Genomic DNA, 18,742 nt, shown 5'->3' on the forward strand with positions numbered 1-18,742 from the left:
ATAAAATAAAATAAAATAAAAAAAAGTTAAACTCGTAATTCAGACATGTTCTCCTCCGAAAATGAAAGAACCTTATATTATCTGGCCCCTTTCATCTGCGCACACACAAAGCTTGTGTGAACTTGTCAGACACAAAGAAGAGACAAGATGCCTATTGAAGAGAAATATAGTTTCCATACCCCATCACCTAGACAAAAATCTCCTCTCCCTCAGCCCCCACTAAAACACAAAACAGAGTTGTGGCCTGTTTTTCCAGAGGCACCAAGCACCTACAGTTCCCATTGAGTTTATAGGGTCCAGCTTGCTTTAGGATTTCTGAGGATCCATCAGCAACTTTGTTTGCGCTACCAAAACCCAAGAGATTTATAATAGGGCCTTTTGCATTTAAAATCCAACTAGAGTTCTGGAAGGAGAAGAAAACACATGAAACAAATGTTACCAATGCCAAAAACTGGTAAAACCAATCTAAAAACAAAATGGAAACCTTGAGATAAACATTTTCTGGTTTTTTTTGCACATACAGGTGCACAAACATAAAACATCTTGTCACCAGCGAGATAAAAACCTTTGGTGACTTTTGGGAATTTGATCTGTTCCCCCCATTGGAGCCCCACCCCTCACTGGTATGAAGCGTACATCCTACATTAACAGTATTGACCCTCATAAGCCCCAGTAATAATTGCACTGAACCATCATTAAAAAACAAAAGAAAAACCCCCAACCCATGGCCTAAAGCTAAAAGTTGGAGAAATGAAAAACAAAAGAAATAATGCAGTGACTTTTTTATGGAGGGGGAGAAGAGGTTAAGGAGGACCTAGATGGCTTTTCAAGTTTAATGTAAGGGCTCTAAGGATTTACCTACCAACCAACATTTCTAATTTAAAAGAAGCCTAAATGCACTGTGTATGTTGTATTCAGCTTTTGAGATCTACACTAGTTTTTAGGCACTCTGCTAAGGGAATGGGCTCCAGCAGCAGGAGCAGCCTAAGCAGCTCCTTTGTTTTGGTGTCATGTGCCTAAGTGTTCATTGCAAACTGACAGGAAAAATAGTTGAGCTCCAGAGCAGACCCTCAGCCAGATATAAGGACCCTTTGAGCTGCTCCTATGGCACAGAAGGGGACACACGGTAGCAGCAATGGTTAAGAATCCCCTTAGAGCGGAGGTCAGGGCAGAGCCGGAGTACAATGTACTCCAACAATCCTGGCTGGCACGGAATGGCTTATTGATGGAGCAGCCCCAAGGGGTCTTCTCCTGCCTTAATGCGGGTGGCTACCGGACAGGTCGGGAAAACTCACGTAGGGCCATGCACACTTCGTGTGCAAGTGCTGCCCACTCACCCCTGGGGAAACTAACCCAGTGTCTTTCAGATTAGTTACCGTGGTGCAATGCCATCCAATGGCTCAGGCCAGAGCGCTGCTGGCCGTATAAGAAACAATGACGAGATTCAGTTTAAATGTAAATTTTTATATTTGCGTGGTGGGGTGCAGAAATCATGTTTAACCCTTAAAAAAAAAACTCTCTCACCAATACTAATTCTGCCACTTCCTTGGGCAGGGGTGGTGGAGAGGACTGTTTATTACATACGTGCCACCAAATTACTAAATTAGGTATATGAACAAGGCTTCCCCACCCTGGATGGAATCATTGGCATCTTAGGCCCCACATTGTTAGAGTCTCTTTCAGCTGGAAAAGTAGGAGCCTGGTCTTTGGAGGAGGATCAGAGTTCTACCCTTGCTGTTCCCATGCAGTGCGGAGGCTCTGTAGTGCGCTGCACAGTGGTGACGGTCAAGTCCTCCGTGACCATGGATTTGTTAGTATACACAAAGTCAAGTAACAGCATGGAGCAGTCTGAGAAGTATTGTTTCAAGGGTAGAAACAAAAAATGTAGGCTCACAGCTCAGTCAGGGACACACAGAAAGCTGGGGTCTATCCAATTATGAGATTGAGTTCTCTCAGCTCAGTTTAAAAGAAAAGAAAAGCCCATTTAATAGATGAGGGGATTAAAATAACCCTTTTCATTGGGGGGAAAAATCTCACTTATATAACAAGTTGAAGTTTGGGATTTACAGTGCATCAGCAATGGGGCACTCTGTGACCTTTAAGGTCCCCATAATAGGATTAATTTAACAAAGTAACACATAGAATATCAGGGTTAGAAGGGACCTCAGGAGGTCATCTAGTCCAACCCTCTGCTCAAAGCAGGAGCTATCCCCAACTAAATCCCCAAATAGGCCCCCCTCAAGGATTGAACTCACAACCCTGGGTTTAGCAGGCCAGTGTTCAAACCACTGAGCTGACCTCCCTCACAAGCCAGTGTCTCTTAGCACCGCGCCCCCATCCACACACTACACAAATTGCATTTCTGGACCACAGCACATTTTCATCCCTCCCCGCTGTGTGTCTGTGTCTGTGTCTGTGTCTGTGTCTGTGTCTGTGTCTGTGTCTGTGTCCATCCCCACTTACAGGACTAGTTGTAGATGGAATTCTAAAACAATCTGACATACCAGATGCAGTTTTGATCACTTATTCTGTTCAGTGTAGTGCCAGATCATTGCTGGCATAAGGCACTTGGCAAGTATGTGGATCACTGTGTTGTCAGGGAGACACAAGTCACTGCCATCTTCTCCTTCAAGAAGAGATGGGCGAGAATCAGCCCAGATCAAACCAAGTTCAGATCAGAGCTCTGCAGTTCTTGCAGGTGCTATGGTTCTAGTGGATCAGAATCTTGAGATGGAAGAGACATTATGTGACCTGTTCCTATCTTCTTGATGATTGTAACAGGGCATGCCTGCTGTGTAGCATATCCTACTGGACACGCATGACTCTGCAGTGCCCTGCCTCGGTTTCCCCTTCTCTGGCTCCCCAGTAACTCCACAAAGGAATGTCTCTCACACCATTAACATAAACAACCCTCAAAAATAAAGTCTTATCCACCCCAGTTTCAGACCCTTCTTCCTGAGGTCCATCTCTCTGCCCTCCCAGCACACCTTACTGGGAGTTTGGCCTTCTCCACAAGCCTTTTCACTGGTATCTCTCCCCCCACACTGACTCAAGGTCCTGCAGGAACCTTAGTACATCCTGCAATGTCCACAGGCATCACCCAACCTCAACCTTGGAGCTCCTTCAGGTCACCTGACCCACTGGTCACAGAACCTTCATTCTCTGCACTCTGTGTAATGGAAATAAACTGTATTATACTGTTCATCATTAAGTGGCATTATATATAAAATACCTTATTTAAATAAACCCCCAGTCATACCTGACAGAGTATTAAAGAATCTTACAATGAATACAGCTGGTGTGTCTAAGCAAGCTCTGTGACCAGTCCAGGAGTAAACCAAGAACAGAAACAGAAAGAAAAACAGCAACAAAGCCTGCAAACGGAAGGAACCAAGGTTATAGGATCTCATCAACATGCCATTCTCCAATGCCCCAGAGAACTTCAGCTTTGGACACATGGGCAATGGACAGACTGGAAGCAGTATTTTGCAAGATTTCAAGTTGCAAACAAACTCTACAAAGAAACAGGATATAAAAAGGTACCTTCTGTAATTTATGCTATGGGGAAGCAAGCAGGGTCTCTCTTCAAATCCTTTGACTTTACTGAAGACAGTCAAAGAAAACTATGAAAAGGTACTGGCTATGTTTGATGGATACTTCATACCCCAGAGAAATGGGATTTATGGAAGAGCATGTTTTCAGGAACCAGGGGAAAGTGTTGAATGTTTTATAACAGCTCTGCATACACTGGCTGAAAACTGTGAATCTGGAAATGCAAAGCATGAAAATAGCCCAATAATCAGCCTGTCTCTGGTAACAGATAAAAACCTTTTCATGGCAGCTACAAGTGACGAGCGATTTAACCTTACCCACAACTATTGCCAGGCAACTTGGCTGAGGGCAGTCTAGCCTAGTGGTTGGAGTGAGTGTCAGTAGTTCAGAGCCAAAGGTCACACTGGGAACAGGAACTGGATAGCAGAATCAAGAGTCAAGCCCAAGTCTGCAGTCAGGAGCCAGAACCAAGGGTCAAACTGAAAGGCAGGAACTGCAGCAAGCAGGATAGTAGGCAGGGCAAGGCTGGGTGCAAAGCAGGAGCAGCAGGAAAAAGGTTATACAGGAGCAGGCACAGCGGCGGGCATGAGCATTGAGCAGCCATCGTGCTGGCATCTGCAGCCAGCCAATCCGGCAGCACAGCTAATCAGGCAGCCTGCAGCAGGCTAGCTGTACTGATGAGGCTGCCTGGAGACTTGCTCTGTTGCAGGCCCTCATTCCTGACAGCTACACAGCTAACAAAGCAGTCAGAATTAGTAAAACAGAACAAAGACAGGATCAACTTGAAAAACCTAAAACTAGCTCAGAAGCTAGAGACACCAGAATGTTAAAAAGTCATTTTCATAAACCCCCCCGAGGCAAGCAGAGAGAACTCCCAGACAAATTCCAGCCTCTATGCACAAGGCATGGAAAAGTCATATCCCAAGAGATGATGCATGTCCAGCCAGAGGCAGGTGGTGTAATAAATGTATGAAATATGGACATTTTGCAGTTGTTTGCTGCACCAAAGCGGTGAGGGTGTTGATTCATATTACAGACAAACAATCAATCAAGAGCAATAGTTTCTGGGATCTATCACTTGTGATGATAGGGCCTGTCTGGATAGCAAAGTTGAATATTCATGGTAAGACTACTGACTTTAATACTGTGAGGAGCTGACATCACAGTCATCTCAGAAAGGACTTACAACCACCTTCAACCTCTCCCAGAGCTGAAGTCACCTGACAACTCTGACTAGCCCTGGTGATACTCTGATTTGCATGGGCCAGTTCACCAAAGAAACAACTTACACAGACAAAAGCTATGCATTCAGAGAGTATGTGATCAAAGAACTACAGGCCAACGGCCTTCTCAGCTGCACCATGGCAGCCATGATGGCGCTAGTGAGAAAGGTGAAAGCACTCGATGAAATATTTGGCAATTTTGGACATTTGAAAGGAGGAGATCTGGTACAAATAACTTTAAGAAACAATACTGAACCATATAGTGTACATCTCTCTCACAGGATTCCTATCCCATTAACTCAGTTACCATTTCATGAAGCAAAGAGAATGGAGTGAACTGGTATAAGTGAGAAAAGTCTGAGCCAACAGCATGGTGTGCCCAGTGGCACCAGTTATAAAGAAAAAACAATACGGAAAAAATACAGATTTGACACTGGCTGACTTCCGCCCCAAGGTAAAAGGAGCTATAGAGTTCAAGTTGGATGCCTTGAATGGTTTCTGGCAAATTCCTTTAGCCAAAGAAAGTGTTAAACGGACTATCACCCCCTTTGGGAGATTTTTGCTTTCAAAGATGACCCTTTGGGATTACCAGTGCACCTGAAATTTTCAAAAAAAGATGGCAAAACTGCTAATGAACACCATTGGAGTTGTAGTTTTCATGGACGATATTTTGATATATGGATCTCCAATGGAAAAGCACAACAAAACCCTCAACAGCTCCAGTTCTCAAGTACTACGGTGTGCACAAACCCACAATGGAGGGGGAGGGGGTCGGGGCAGTGCAGATGCAAGCAGCTGTGGCTTAACTGGTGTAGTGTTGCAACAAAATGGCTCCGAGTAAAAGCCAGTTGCATTTTACTCTCTCACTTACAGAAGCTGAAAAATGATATGCACAGATTTAAAGAAAAAAAATGCTTGGCAAGCACATGGGCATGTGAGAATTTTTACAGATATATCTGTGTGGACTGGATTCATTTACACTGACCATAAGCTGCTTGTAACCCTCATCAATGGGAAAATATCTGGATGAAGCACTACTGAGATGCCCATATCTATTGCTAAGGTTAAATGTGATTCAACCCAGTTGCTAAATATGTTCTGGGAAAAATCCAGTAGTTGCAGACGCTGTCACAGAGCCAGGGCCGTCCTTCCCAAAGTACACAGCTGCGTAGGGCACCGGCCCCCTGCTCCGCCCCTGCCGACCCCCACTCCCTTGAGGGCTGGGGCACTGCACTCACCAGCAGTGGGAGTGCAGCAACCCAGCCCCAGCCGCGCCACTGGTGAGTGCTGGAGGGGTGGTTCCCCCCCACCCCTCAAACCAGCACCCCCCCACACACACACACACAGGCCAGGGGGCAGTGTAGGGCCCCAGAATAGCTAGGGATGGCCCTGCACAGAGCCCAGCATCGCACTCAACTACCTGTGATTTCAAAGGTGACAAAGGGGTACGTGGATGCTGTGGTAGGGTGATTACATGAACAAAATATTGGGACACATTGCGGGGCAGATCTGGAGCACCACCGAAGCAAAAAGCCCTGAGCCAGAATATCGGGAAAAATGGCATCCCGACCGTACATCCATCGGGATGCAGGACAAATGACTGAATATCAGGACAGTCCCGATTTTATTGGGACGTCTGGTCACCCTATGCTGTGGATTCATACAGATCAGCATTAGTCTCTCCCTCCCCCGCTACAAAAAGCGACCCTCCACAGACACACAACTTCAGAAAGTTCTAAGGGATGTCTGACTCAAGTATGTAAAGGATACTAAGGAAGTGACAAAAGACTACTTGTGGTGCATGGACAATTACGGTCAAATGGACTCATGATTAAAAGGCAATTGCATTGTAATTCCACGTGACGTAAAAAGGAGAAATCAAACCTCATCCATGAAGGATGTCAAGTGCTACTTAAATGCCATGAATGGGTCAGCAAGTCAGCATGGTGGCCAGAGATCAGCAAGGACACAAAGAATAAAGTATTTGCATGTGAACATTGCAGAACTAACAGATCAACACAAAATACCTTTACCTCCACCTTTCCCAGACAGGCCTTGGAAGAGACTAGCTGCAGATTTATACAAATTCAGACGACGACATTACCTGGTCATCACGGACAATTTTTCCAGATATATAGAAATAATGTACTTCAAAGACATAACATGGCACAGTGTTATCAAAAAGTGAAGTGCACTTTTGCTCACTTTGGTATTCCAGAACTACCGACTGACAATGGACCACAATTCATTGCAGCAGAAATTAAGTCATTCCAAACGAAATATGATTTTGTTCATATTACTAGCAGCCCACATTACCCACAAATGAATGGAGAGGTTGAGAGAGCTGTCCAGACAGCCAAGAATATGCTACAGAAGGAAGATCTATTCTGTGCTCTTCTGAGTTACACATCAACACCAACAGCGGTATAGCCCAGCAGAACTCCTGATGGAAAGACAACTCAGAACTATTGTTCCAACTTTGGAAAGTGATCTATTTCCAAAATAGCCAGACATGCAGAGAGTAGCCAAATAAAAAAGGCTAAAAGTAAGTACGTAGGAGCACTTTTACAATAGACGCCACTCAGAGAGCTGCCAGGTCTAGAACCTGGTGACCATGTTCATGTCAAATTTAATGGAGAAAAGGGATGGACAACTCCAGCTGTCGTGGGGGGGGGGGGGGGGGAAGAATTCAGTGCCCACATCATATGTCATCAAGACTGATAGAGAGTTCAACAGAAGCCACCGACATCTACAGTTTGGTCTTCAGAAAACAAAGATCAAACTCTACAGATGGCAGATTCAGAACAAGACAACAATGACGACTCAAGGATTCCAAACTGACCACAGCCAGTCATTGCAACTAAAGGACAGCTTGATGACCAAGTTGTTACACGTTCGGGCCACGTAATTAGAAAACCAGTATGATCCAGAGACATTTAACAGACTGAACTTCAAAGACCGTGAGATAGTTTAAATCCTAGGAATGTAGAACTTAAAGGATGAGACGTTATGCAACGCTATGTTGTATTATACTCTTCAGTCACTTATGTAAATGAACCTTAGCCATACCTAGCAGAACATTAAAGGATCTTACCATGAACACATCTGGTGTGTATAAGCAAGCTCTGTGGTACACAGACGTGACACCTGAGGAGATGAGTTAGCTTGTCACAGCTGGATTGAGGCTCATCTCCCTCCAGGGGGCCAGTCACTCTGTGACACTGATGCAGGATTGATCCCCCTTTTACATTTATTTATTGCTGGGATGGACAAAGCACTAGTGTCACAAGTCATTTCAGTAGGACTCATGGTATAGAAGAAACAGAATTCTGCTGTAATGAAGACAGAAGAATATTCTGTATTGAGGTTGCTGTTGCAGCCTAGGAGGAAGTTTAGGCTAAAGCAGCTCCAGACATGTTAACCTGCATCTTTGATGGGGCTTTTCAATCATGTTGCTAAGCTAACTTGATTGTGCTAGCACAGCTGAACACACACTTTTTGCCCCTCAAGACAGTTGCCCTCATTTCCCTGATTAACTGAACTGCTGTGTCTACGGTTACCAAATTGTCTCCCTAAATCATATAATGAAAGGGACAAGTCACGCAGTTATGCAAAGGACTGCAGACATGCTACTCTCAACCGGGCATGGCTGCTGTGTAGCTCCCCCTGCAGGCCTTTGGGGGACCTCAAATCTTTTGTCCCCTGTAGAATAGGTTTTAATAATTAAACCAAACCATACCTGGAGTTATGGCCTCCTATATCATCACAGGGCTTTGTTCAGCACATACGTACAGCAATAAGAAAGAGTAAAACATGCATCCTAGAAAATATATTCTCTTCATTTGTGACATGAAAAACCTGAGGCTTAGTTTCCAGGCCCACATGGCAAAGGGGCAATCTTGCCTTCCCTCGCTCTCAGCATATAAAAGGCACCAACACATTTTGTCTCTCTCCCCCCCTCCCTCCATGGCTTCAGGATCTATCAGCTATTGTAGATCTAGAATATGAGCGTAGCTCTTTGCCTCCGACAAGGTACAGCTTTAAATGATTTATTCATCAATTGATTTCATAGTTGAGGAGGATTAAGTCACCAAATCTCACAGGCAGAGGGCTAGAGAATACAAGAGCAACAGATAAATGATGGGGTAGATTCTTTTACTCTTGTGTTCATGAAATTGCAAGGTTTGGGGAGAGGCTTAAAGCACATTTATTATTGACATGCACCCTAAAGACCAGAACTGGTGCAGTTACACGAATCTCCCTTCCTGCCAATTGCCTCATGTTAACCTTTATTATAGAAGTTTCACATTGCATCTGCAGCAGGAATAGGCAAAAAAAATTATTCAGGGTAAAATTTTCTAAAATTGTCTAGGCAACTCAGGAGCTGTTGGATTTAGATGGAATATATGGGACCGACGCATTAATGGTATGAACATGACCTTGTCTCTGTCTAACATTAAACAGTGTTAACATTTTGGGGTTTGGTATAGAGACCACAGCCTGCTTAGTACCATGGTAAACACACCATTAGAAATCCTTTTAACCTTTCATTAAACACACAGAAAAGAAGGAAAACACAGTTGAGTATTAAATAAGGCTCTCTAACTTCCCTTCTGCCCTTTAGCCGGAGAGAGGCTTTAGAAGGAAGAAACCCTTGTTTGACAGTCTCTTAGCTGGTATTAAAGACGACAATAACTGTTCTTTGGGCTGGGGGAGGGAGGGGAGAAGAGAAGAAGTTAGTTGAGATGGGCTGAAGCTGTTGGTGGGAAATCCAGATCCCCATTTCCTAGGCAAAACAAGACAACACATATAGAAAAGAGGAAAGAAAACCAGCAAAATGCAGCTTCTGCCTCTGGTGTTGATTTTCAGTTGCAGCCTCGCGGCTGGAAAAATACAGGTACAGCACACAGTCTTATCAGCCAAGCCAAGACCTTGGCACAAATTTGTACCAGCATCAGGCTGTTAAGGGCAGTGCTTTCAGCCATCTCTCACAGGCTTACTGCAGTGCTGTAAACTATACAATCTTGGCCAGTTAAGCCAGAATCTTATTAGAGTGAAGGCAAAAGAAAGATAGCAGAGAAGTAGTAAAGTGGATAAGAAGGGCAAGTTGGGGAGATAAAGGGCATGTCTACACTATAAAACTAAAGTCAACCTGTGTTAGGTCAATGAACCACTGCAGTAATTACTGTGTTGGTTCATGTCCACGCTGCCCTTCTTCTGTCATCGGTGGTGTGTGTCCTCACCAGGAGCACTTCCACTGACTTAGAGGGGCAGTGGGGGGAGCTGAGAGCGAGGACTTGCAGCTCTCTGTCAGGAACCCAGCGGGGAGCAGGGAGCCGGGGGGAGAAAAAGGAGTGAACTTCACCACTTCCCTCTCCCCCCCAGCCAACAATTGTCCCCCTTTTGCTCCACCTTCACTAATATTTCCCCCCCCAGAGTCTTTTAGTTTTAAAAACCCCAAAGAGTGATGGGTAGAATAGCCCATGATCTCATTATTTCATCCACCAGTTAGGCCTCATTTCCAAGACATCCGTTTTGGTTCATTGACTTCCAGTCCTACACTTTTCTTGTTTACCAAACAGGATCTTAACAGCGTCCTTGAATTATATCAGTAGGCCATTTGTCGGTCCTCATTCAGTCTGCATTTCCCTTTTGCACCTCTTCCCCCATCAACATTTATTGTTATAGATTGTGACACATTGCGAGTTCAAAAGGTGAGTGAAATTTCATAGTTCAGATAAATGCGCAGCCCCAATTTTCACAACAGTGCCTACATCCCAATGACTTTCAGTGGGACACCGGTAGGCACTTGAACATTTTACCCTCAGTTCTTTCTTCCCCATCCATTTGCCAAGATGGGTTTATACGTCAGCTTTAAATGAAGGGGGAAAAAAAAAAAAAGTCTGATATATTCCTCCTCTCCCACTGACTCAATGGCAAATGTAGCTCTCACATTCTAATAAGTGAGCAGCTGATTGATCAGAAACTGAATAAATTACAACAAGGCAGGAAGGTTAATGGCAAGATACAGCCACTGTCACCTCATTAGAAGAGGAATCTGAATGTTAGTGCATGTATTACGCCTGATTAGCAGAGACACACTGGAGACCCGTTTGGGAGATTGACAACTAGATTAGCTTTAGCATGGTTGTCTGCAAATCTTACTAAAACCATACAGAATAACTAATCCTAATCCCTTTCCACAGCAGAACCATAATTACCAGTGTCATTTGGACTGTAGCATGGACAAGTCTTCAGTTTACAGCCTTTATATTGTCAGAGGAGACTTTATTGAATAATTATACAGTATTGTTAACTTCAGTGAGGTTAGTTTTTGTGAACTGGATCCATTTCCCAGCCAGTGGCATGAAATCCAGTCAGTAAGAATTAAAATGAAGTCCTGTGAAAATTACATGTGTTTACCCAAATTGCATGGATCACTTATGAATTTGTTGCTGAGTTCAGACTGTTGGGTACAATTTTGCAACAGAAATAAGTCTGGACTCAAGCCAGCTTTAAGGGAACAGTGTTGGGTCATTTATGGACTGACATTTTGATGGCATAGAACTCTGTTTTGTTAAAAAAAAACCCACCCTCCTTAATTAATAGATGTCTCCGTTGTACTTTAAGTGACAATTGAAATACTTTGCTTGGATTTAAACAAAGAGTCTTCCTCCCTGTCTGCAGCCCAGATGTGGCAATGCTGCACTAGCAGACTGGAAGTAGAAGGCGAAGCAGCAAAAGGCACAGGTAGCTCCCAAACTAGCTTCCCTACTATGAGAACAAGACTAATCAAATGAATTTAACAGAAATTACACAACACAATTAGCCAGGGGAAACTCGCCACCAAAGTATTATTGGGGCCAAGAGTTAGGAGGGACATTTAACTCATCTCCTCAGGTGTCACATTTCTGTACCAGATAGGGACTGGGTACAGAGCTTGCTTGCTTACTCACACACACACACACACCCCCCCCAGATGTGTTCATGGTAAGGGGCAGCAAGGAGCAACATCAGGGTTCCCTGCATCCAGGTCACTTTCCCCACCTGCGCTGCCTAAGAGGAGGGCAGAAGAGCAGCAGCTCCTGATGCTCACATTACAGCGCAACTCAGGTGGGGAAAGTGACCACCTTGATGCATGGAACACTTGGTGTTGCTCCTCACTCCCCACTTCACAGTACCCTAGGGGGCGAAGAGGAACATTGCGGGGGATGAGCAAGCAGTATCTATGCCTCACTCTCCCTGCACTTCTGCCCCAGAAGGAAGCAGGGAGAAATCTGCCCCCACCCCCACACGCTGCCTCTGCGCGTTTACAGAGCTCCCCTGCCAGGCAGCAGCATGCCCATCTGTGCTGCTGCATGGCATCCCCCTGGCCATGATGCCCTGGGCAGTCACCCGGATGGCCCACCCCTAAGGCCGGCCCTGCTCAGAAGACTAGTGAACAGTAAGAAGCTATCCCAGTACTCTTTCCATGCTGGTCTGGTCACAGCAGTATGACCCTCGATATTGTGCTAATCGATGACAGGTTTGCTTCAGCACACAAATTGCTCAGAGTAACTCTGTACAGTCTGCAGCTTTATGTGCCACCTGGCCTATAAAGATGAACGTCAGGGCTGGTCTGTTGAGAAAGTTCCAGGCTCCTCCTCAATACACAACATCAGAAAGGTTATGCAACAGAGTTGCCCTAACCACCAGCACCCAGACCCTTCAGTTGGGCAGATGGAGCCATCATACAGCTGGGATTTCTGTTGCTAGCTCACTGTATTTGAAAGCCTATGCAAACGGTTACAGTTTCAGCACTGTCAAAGAGAGGGGACTACACCCAAGCTAAATTCTTAAAAGGGCAATGAGCAAGATGCTGCAAGAAGCTTCCAAATACACACCTGTTCTTAGGTAAGCTCAGCTAGAAGGATCACACATTTGTTCTGCATGCCCCACGCCCCCCCTCCCTGCTACATTTTTTCTTCATACATTGCACTGCATTGAACCTGCTCCTTCAGGGCACCCGTAGTGTATTGTCAGTGTGTTCCCTGGCTGTTCAGAATCAGTGATTTGCAGACCAGACTGCTCCTGGAACGCCAGGACTAGAACCAAGTGCTTTAGCTATAAAGAAAAAGACCCATGAGTTAAGTGATATTTCTACCCCTCACGGCCCTTGGCACAACAATAGATCCCTTATCCTTTCTGGTCATTTAGAGGAGGCCAACTTCAGATTATATCTGAGCACCCATAGCATCCATTCAGGGTTGGTCACTACCATTCTCTGGGGCAGAGACTCTTTTGTCATGTTTTAAGCCAGAGGTAGGCAACCTGCGGCACGCAAGCTGATTTTCAGTGGCACTCACACTGCCAGGGTCCTGGCCAACTCTCTGCATTTTAATTTAATTTTAAATGAAGCTTCTTAAACATTTTAAAAACCTTATTTACTTTACATACAAGAATAGTTTAGTTATACATTATAGACTTATAGAAAGACCTTCTAAAAACGTTAAAATGTATTCTTGGCACGTGAAACCTTAAATTAGAGTGAATAAATGAAGACTTGGCACACCACTTCTGAAAGGTTGCCGACCCCTGAAAATTTAAGCATTGTGAAGCATCATTTATATCTTATGATACTATAGGTCTAATATGCCCAAACCCGCACTGAAATCCATTGTGTGGGACAGGAAGGAAAAGAAGCCCACACCTTTTTAGCTGTCCCTTTACACAAGGGCAGATTCTGCCTCCCTTATTCCCATACAGTAGTATTTTATTCTGCAAGGGTCATAGAATCCAGCCCTGTCTAATTTGCACAGGCTGAAGCATAATTAAGCACAATGCATACTATCGGCACTGCCTGTTTGATTGAAATCTTTGTGATTATCCAGGTTCCTACATCCAACCCACACTCTGGGGGTGGGGAGGGGCAGAAGTCACATTATAGACATATTGAACCATTTTCAGGTTTTACTGTATTATATTGAAGTTCTGATCCACACACAGATTTTTATACTGTATAACCTCTTCAATTTGAGGTATGATATAACTGCATCCATGATCCATTGCGTCAGTATAAAGGTACCTTATACCAGAATACTCTATTCCCCTTCCCACACAGAAATAAGCTGTTACACTAGTATAAATGTTTATACAGCTATAACTGCACCCATACCAGGAGGTTGTACTGCTTTAATTATATTGGTATAAGTGGTGTGCGTAGACAAGGACCCAGATTTGTAAAGGTATTTAGGCATGGCACCACTCAACATTGCAATGCCTAACTGGTTTAGGAGCCTAATCTCATTTCCAAAAGAGATTTAGGCACTTAGGAGCCAAAGTCCCCCAATTGTGTGAGTCATTGTACAAACACATAATGAGACAGTTCCCCTCCCCAAAAGCTTAAGTAGACAAATCCAAGTGTGAGGAGAAGTTGAGGAACAAACAAATGGTGTGCACATGGGCAAATCACCCATCAGTAGGCCAGCAGCAGAGCCAGGCTCAGAACTCAGGTCTTCCAAATCCCAGTCCCGTGGCTTATCCCCTAGACTACACTGCCTCCCTTTTGTAAGGACAAAAACCCAGTCTCTTGGTTGAAGACAACCGTCAGGTGCTTGCCTTCCTCTGAGAGCAGCCTTAAAATAAAAAGGTGTATTTTAAAAATATTCTTAAAGTATCTAGGCTGGGAGTATGGTTATTATGAGAGGCAGCCCATGGATTGTCTCTCCCCCCCCCCCTCCTTCTAGGGGGGGGGACGACAAAACACCACACACCACATCCACTTGCATCCAACCCCCCAAAGTCATATTAAAATAACTTAACTGCTACATTAGCTATGCAGTCTATTTACCAAGTAGTAATGACCAAGGTACACACAGCATTCGTGAAAGTTTCTCCCAACTCTTTGTATGCAGTAGGTCACATGATATATTCTTAGACAAGGAACTGTTCAGAATGTCCTATTGCTGCAAATCCAACAGGCATCTGCTAATGAGAAATGTTAATTAGGTATGGCACCTCTGCTATTTTAAATAGAAGTACAGACTGTCGGTTTTATTTATCACACTCATGTGGTCAAGGACAGACGTTATGGTGAGCTAACCAATGCATAATATTAACAGTGCCATTCAAGTCATCGTTCAGATGTTAATTGGGTACCAATTTATATTTTCAAGTCCAACATCAATATTAATATAATGCTGCTTGCAATGTCCCTATAGCCAAACGCTCAGGAGAATTGCATGGATACATAGCTGACCTTTCAAAGTTACTGAGGACATTCTTTGGTCAAACATTTTATTTATTTATTTAACCCACTGATGACATCAGCGCTGAGGGCCAGTCAAAAGTAGAGAATCACATTTCTGCCAACAGCACGCTGGTCCCGCTGTGATCAAGGCCATGGACGAGGCCTGCTCCAGTTAACATCCAGCAGGTCCATGGGATTAGGGAATTTGGAAGCTGTATGACAACTCTGCCCTCTTGTGATACAATAGGCCTTAAAGGGCTCAGTAAAATCACTGTCACTGAACTGGAGAGACAGGGAGCAATCCAAACCCTAGGCAGACACCGGCTATTGTCTGAACTCCCTGACCTACCAGAAATCCTTTAACAAGAGAATCGCAGCTGAAGGATGACCTTTTTGTTCAAAACTGGATTGCAAAGATCAGCTATACTCTATTCTGCACCAGACAGCAGCCTATTGACCAGGTTGGGAAATGTTATTGGTCTAATCACCCTGCTGTAGAAGAAAAAAAAAAAAAGAAAGTTTCCCATGACCATTAATACATTTCCACAAGCGTGAGAAGATTGGCAGGGTAGAGAGTAAGGATTTTGCCCTGCTAGTGCCTTCTCTCTAGCAGCAAAGCTGGCTGCAGAATCTCATGCACAGCTCCGTTCCACGTTGGAGATGCCACTGTTTCACAAGAGAAGGCTTTATTCGCCCCTGACCCATTTCTGTTCGGTCAGATGAGGGACGGTTCCTGGGCTCTTGCTTTCCAGCAGTGTTGTGTTAGAAGGCTCATGCCACCAACCCACTTGGTTTGAGTTCCACCCCAAATGGAAGGTTGGGGCATTTGCCCCCTCTCGGATTCACTTAGAATTCCCCAGAGAGGTGACCAATAGTCATCATCACTTATTCAGCCTCACACACCTAATGAGCTTTTATTTTGGCATGCAGATTAAGCCCAAGTGCCTGGTATGGAAAGCTCCCAGGGGAGGATACTTCCCTAGTTCTTCTAGGGAAGTCTCACATGCATAGCTCTGAAGTGCAGAAGTTGAATCCTGGGCTCCCCAGTTTGCCTAGCACTAGGCACTTCACCAACAGTGAGAACACCACGATTCTTGTCCCTCTTGGAATATGGCTCGAGGAAACAATGTGGATTCCCATTACAACAAAATTTAAGAGATTCCCCAGTCCCTCGTGCCCTTTGCAAGCACATACACCCCAAGTCACAGGGTGCAATCAGAGGCTAACAAGGAAAATTTAGCTGTTAGAACGAGCAGCATCTCCCCGCTTTCCTGAAGTACACAAGCAGGTTTTGCAGCTTTAGGCTACCTACCTGCTGTTCAAACCAATGACAAGTTAACCTCTGTGCATCAGCTTTCCTTCTGACTTCTCTGAAGGAGGCTTTCCCCAGGAGCAATATCTTCTATTCTTGCGTTACAGGAAACACAATCGCAATCACTTAAAACCCCCACTATTTTAAATTGATACTGTCTAGTCAAGGACAAGGGCTGGCTGAAGAAGAAATAAAACAACCCCCCCTCCTCCCACACTATTGGCAAGGCATTTTCCCTCCTAAGAAAGTGTATGGGAGATAAATGAAGACAGGTGAAGTTATTCACATCTCTAGGCGAATCAGTATGATACTAAAGACCTGAGTCTGGTAGTGTACAAAAGAAAGTGATGTGGTATATTTCTTACAGAAGCCCGTCTCATTGCAGTACCCAAGGATCCACTAGGGAGCAGTGTGTGCCTTCATTTGGGATAGCATTAGTCTACAACATCCCTTTTTAAATGGCTAACGCTATTATAGTGGGGGGTTAAGATTTATTTTTTGTTTTAAACACCCCTCCAAAGTCAGGCTGCAGTATCATTTGGCTGTGCTGAAGGAAGGTGGGCGCCACTGAAATAGTGAGGGGGAAAACTAGGAAACCCAGAAGTATATTATACAGACATGTACATGAAGCAAGAGTAGAACGCATATCCTACCAGTTCAAATAGGCTGCTGGACAATTTTCTGCAAGAAAGAATGCAGGAAAAAAAGCCTTGTAATAGAAAAAATAAGGTTTCAAAGACAAATATGCAGCACTATTTCCCCTCCCCCCCACCCAAATCCCTCAAAAAAAATCATGAGTCAAGCCCTCAGATGTCATAAGATTGGCTTTAATATTATGAGATGTTTAAGAGATTATAAATTTTGGGTTCCTTTTATTTGTCTGGTTTCTGAGCCTTTAGGAGGCACTGGGGTCACATTGTCAAGCCTGCTTCTACAACCAGGAGGGCTAGAAATTTACTTAAACCCGCCCCTCCCAAGACTCATGCAGTCACATGACTCCAGAAACTGGGTCTGGAAGGGAAAAAAATTCAAATATTGGGAGCCTTATGAAAAAAATATACAAGAGATGCAACCTGATTCAGGGACTTCTTTCATGAGAGGCAAGATAGGCCAGTGGTTAGGGCCCTAACCTAAGACATTGCAGGCCCTGGGTCCAATTCCTTATTCTCCCACAAGTCTTTCCATGTGACTTTGGACAAGCCATTTAGCTTGTGTGACACCCTTCTACAAAATGGGGCTAATACTCTTTCCCTGCCTCCCACACATTACAGACTATGAAGCACTTTGAGATCCACCAATGCAAAGTGCAATATAAGAGCCAAGTATTACTACTTAAAGTTAAGCCTCACAAGTAGTAAACAGGCCAAATCCCATGGGCTATGATGGGAGGAGGTTAAAGCCACACACACAATAATTGTATCTTCTGATCGTTGGGGAAGGGAATATCATCATCACCACCCCCATTTTCTTGTGGAACAAGATGAAATCCCAAGAGCTGGAAAGCTGATAGCTCATCCTCAAGGCACGGCCACAGGTACAGTGCCAGGGAAAGCCGTCCACGTGGGAAACTGCTGAGACAGTTCTTCTCTGGGGCACACATTGACTCAGCAGCATTCAGTATGTTCAACGAATTAGCTCCCTGCAATTTCAAAGCCAAAGTCAAGTTTCAATCATAAGCAATTCGGGCCCGGTGCAAAGCTTTCTTAAGTCAATAGGAATCCTTCCATTGACCTCATCGGGCTTGGGATCAGGCTCGCTGTTAAGAGCAAGAGAGAGGAACATTTGTTTCTAGTTCTGATTTACATTTGCTCCCCTGTGAGAGTCATTTGGCTGTTGGCCAACACACTTCTCTCAACTTGGCTGATTAGGCAGCTAGAGCATGGACATTTTCCTGAGAAGTGGGCTAATTTTGCCTAGAACTTGCCTATATTAAAGCCCTTGATTTGCAAGTCAGCTTTTCCTGATATTTGTCAGTTTGATTTCTCTCTCAGAAATAGCTGCCTGCCAGTCATCTTGGCCCCTTAAAAAAAAAAAAAGGGGGTGGGGGAGAGAAAGAAAGAACGTACACATACAGCCAGAGCAGCTTCATGAATTAGCATAGTCCCAGGTCTGTCAAACTCAATAAGCACTGACTGATGTTGCCTTCCAATTAATATATTTTGTCAGGAAAAAGGAGGAAGATTACAGGACTGCCCAAACACTCAGTATAGCCTGGAGATGTGACTTTCCCCAAAGCTTCTGCTTCATTCTGATGACAGATCTTGGTTCCTTTCTCATACCATCAACTACATGAATTCAGGAAGATGGATGGAAAGTAAAACAAAAATAAAAAACCAACCACACCATTTAGTTCCATCAAAACGTCTTTCCCACAGCAATCACCTGAAAGGCTGGCTAGTGCTTGTGGAAGAGACCAAGATCACAGCC

The 18,742-nt window shown here is 44.4% G+C and overlaps 1 protein-coding gene across 4 annotated transcripts in view; it reads right to left on the reverse strand.

Moving 5' to 3' along the window:
* Positions 1-18,742, reverse strand: part of GRIP2 (glutamate receptor interacting protein 2) — a 463,550-nt gene that overhangs the window by 148,126 nt on the left and 296,682 nt on the right. For 2 of the 4 annotated variants that reach the window (XM_039546764.1, XM_039546763.1), the window contains exon 2: positions 17,723-17,954. The exons of the other annotated variants lie outside the window; for them this stretch is intronic. In XM_039546764.1, coding sequence (XP_039402698.1) covers positions 17,723-17,915 — 193 coding nt within the window. In that variant the 5' untranslated portion in view covers positions 17,916-17,954. The remainder of the gene's footprint in view (positions 1-17,722; positions 17,955-18,742) is intronic. 4 annotated transcript variants of the gene reach the window in all.

This window comes from Mauremys reevesii, linkage group 7 (assembly GCF_016161935.1).
Source record: "Mauremys reevesii isolate NIE-2019 linkage group 7, ASM1616193v1, whole genome shotgun sequence".
Classification (NCBI taxonomy): domain Eukaryota; kingdom Metazoa; phylum Chordata; order Testudines; family Geoemydidae; genus Mauremys; species Mauremys reevesii.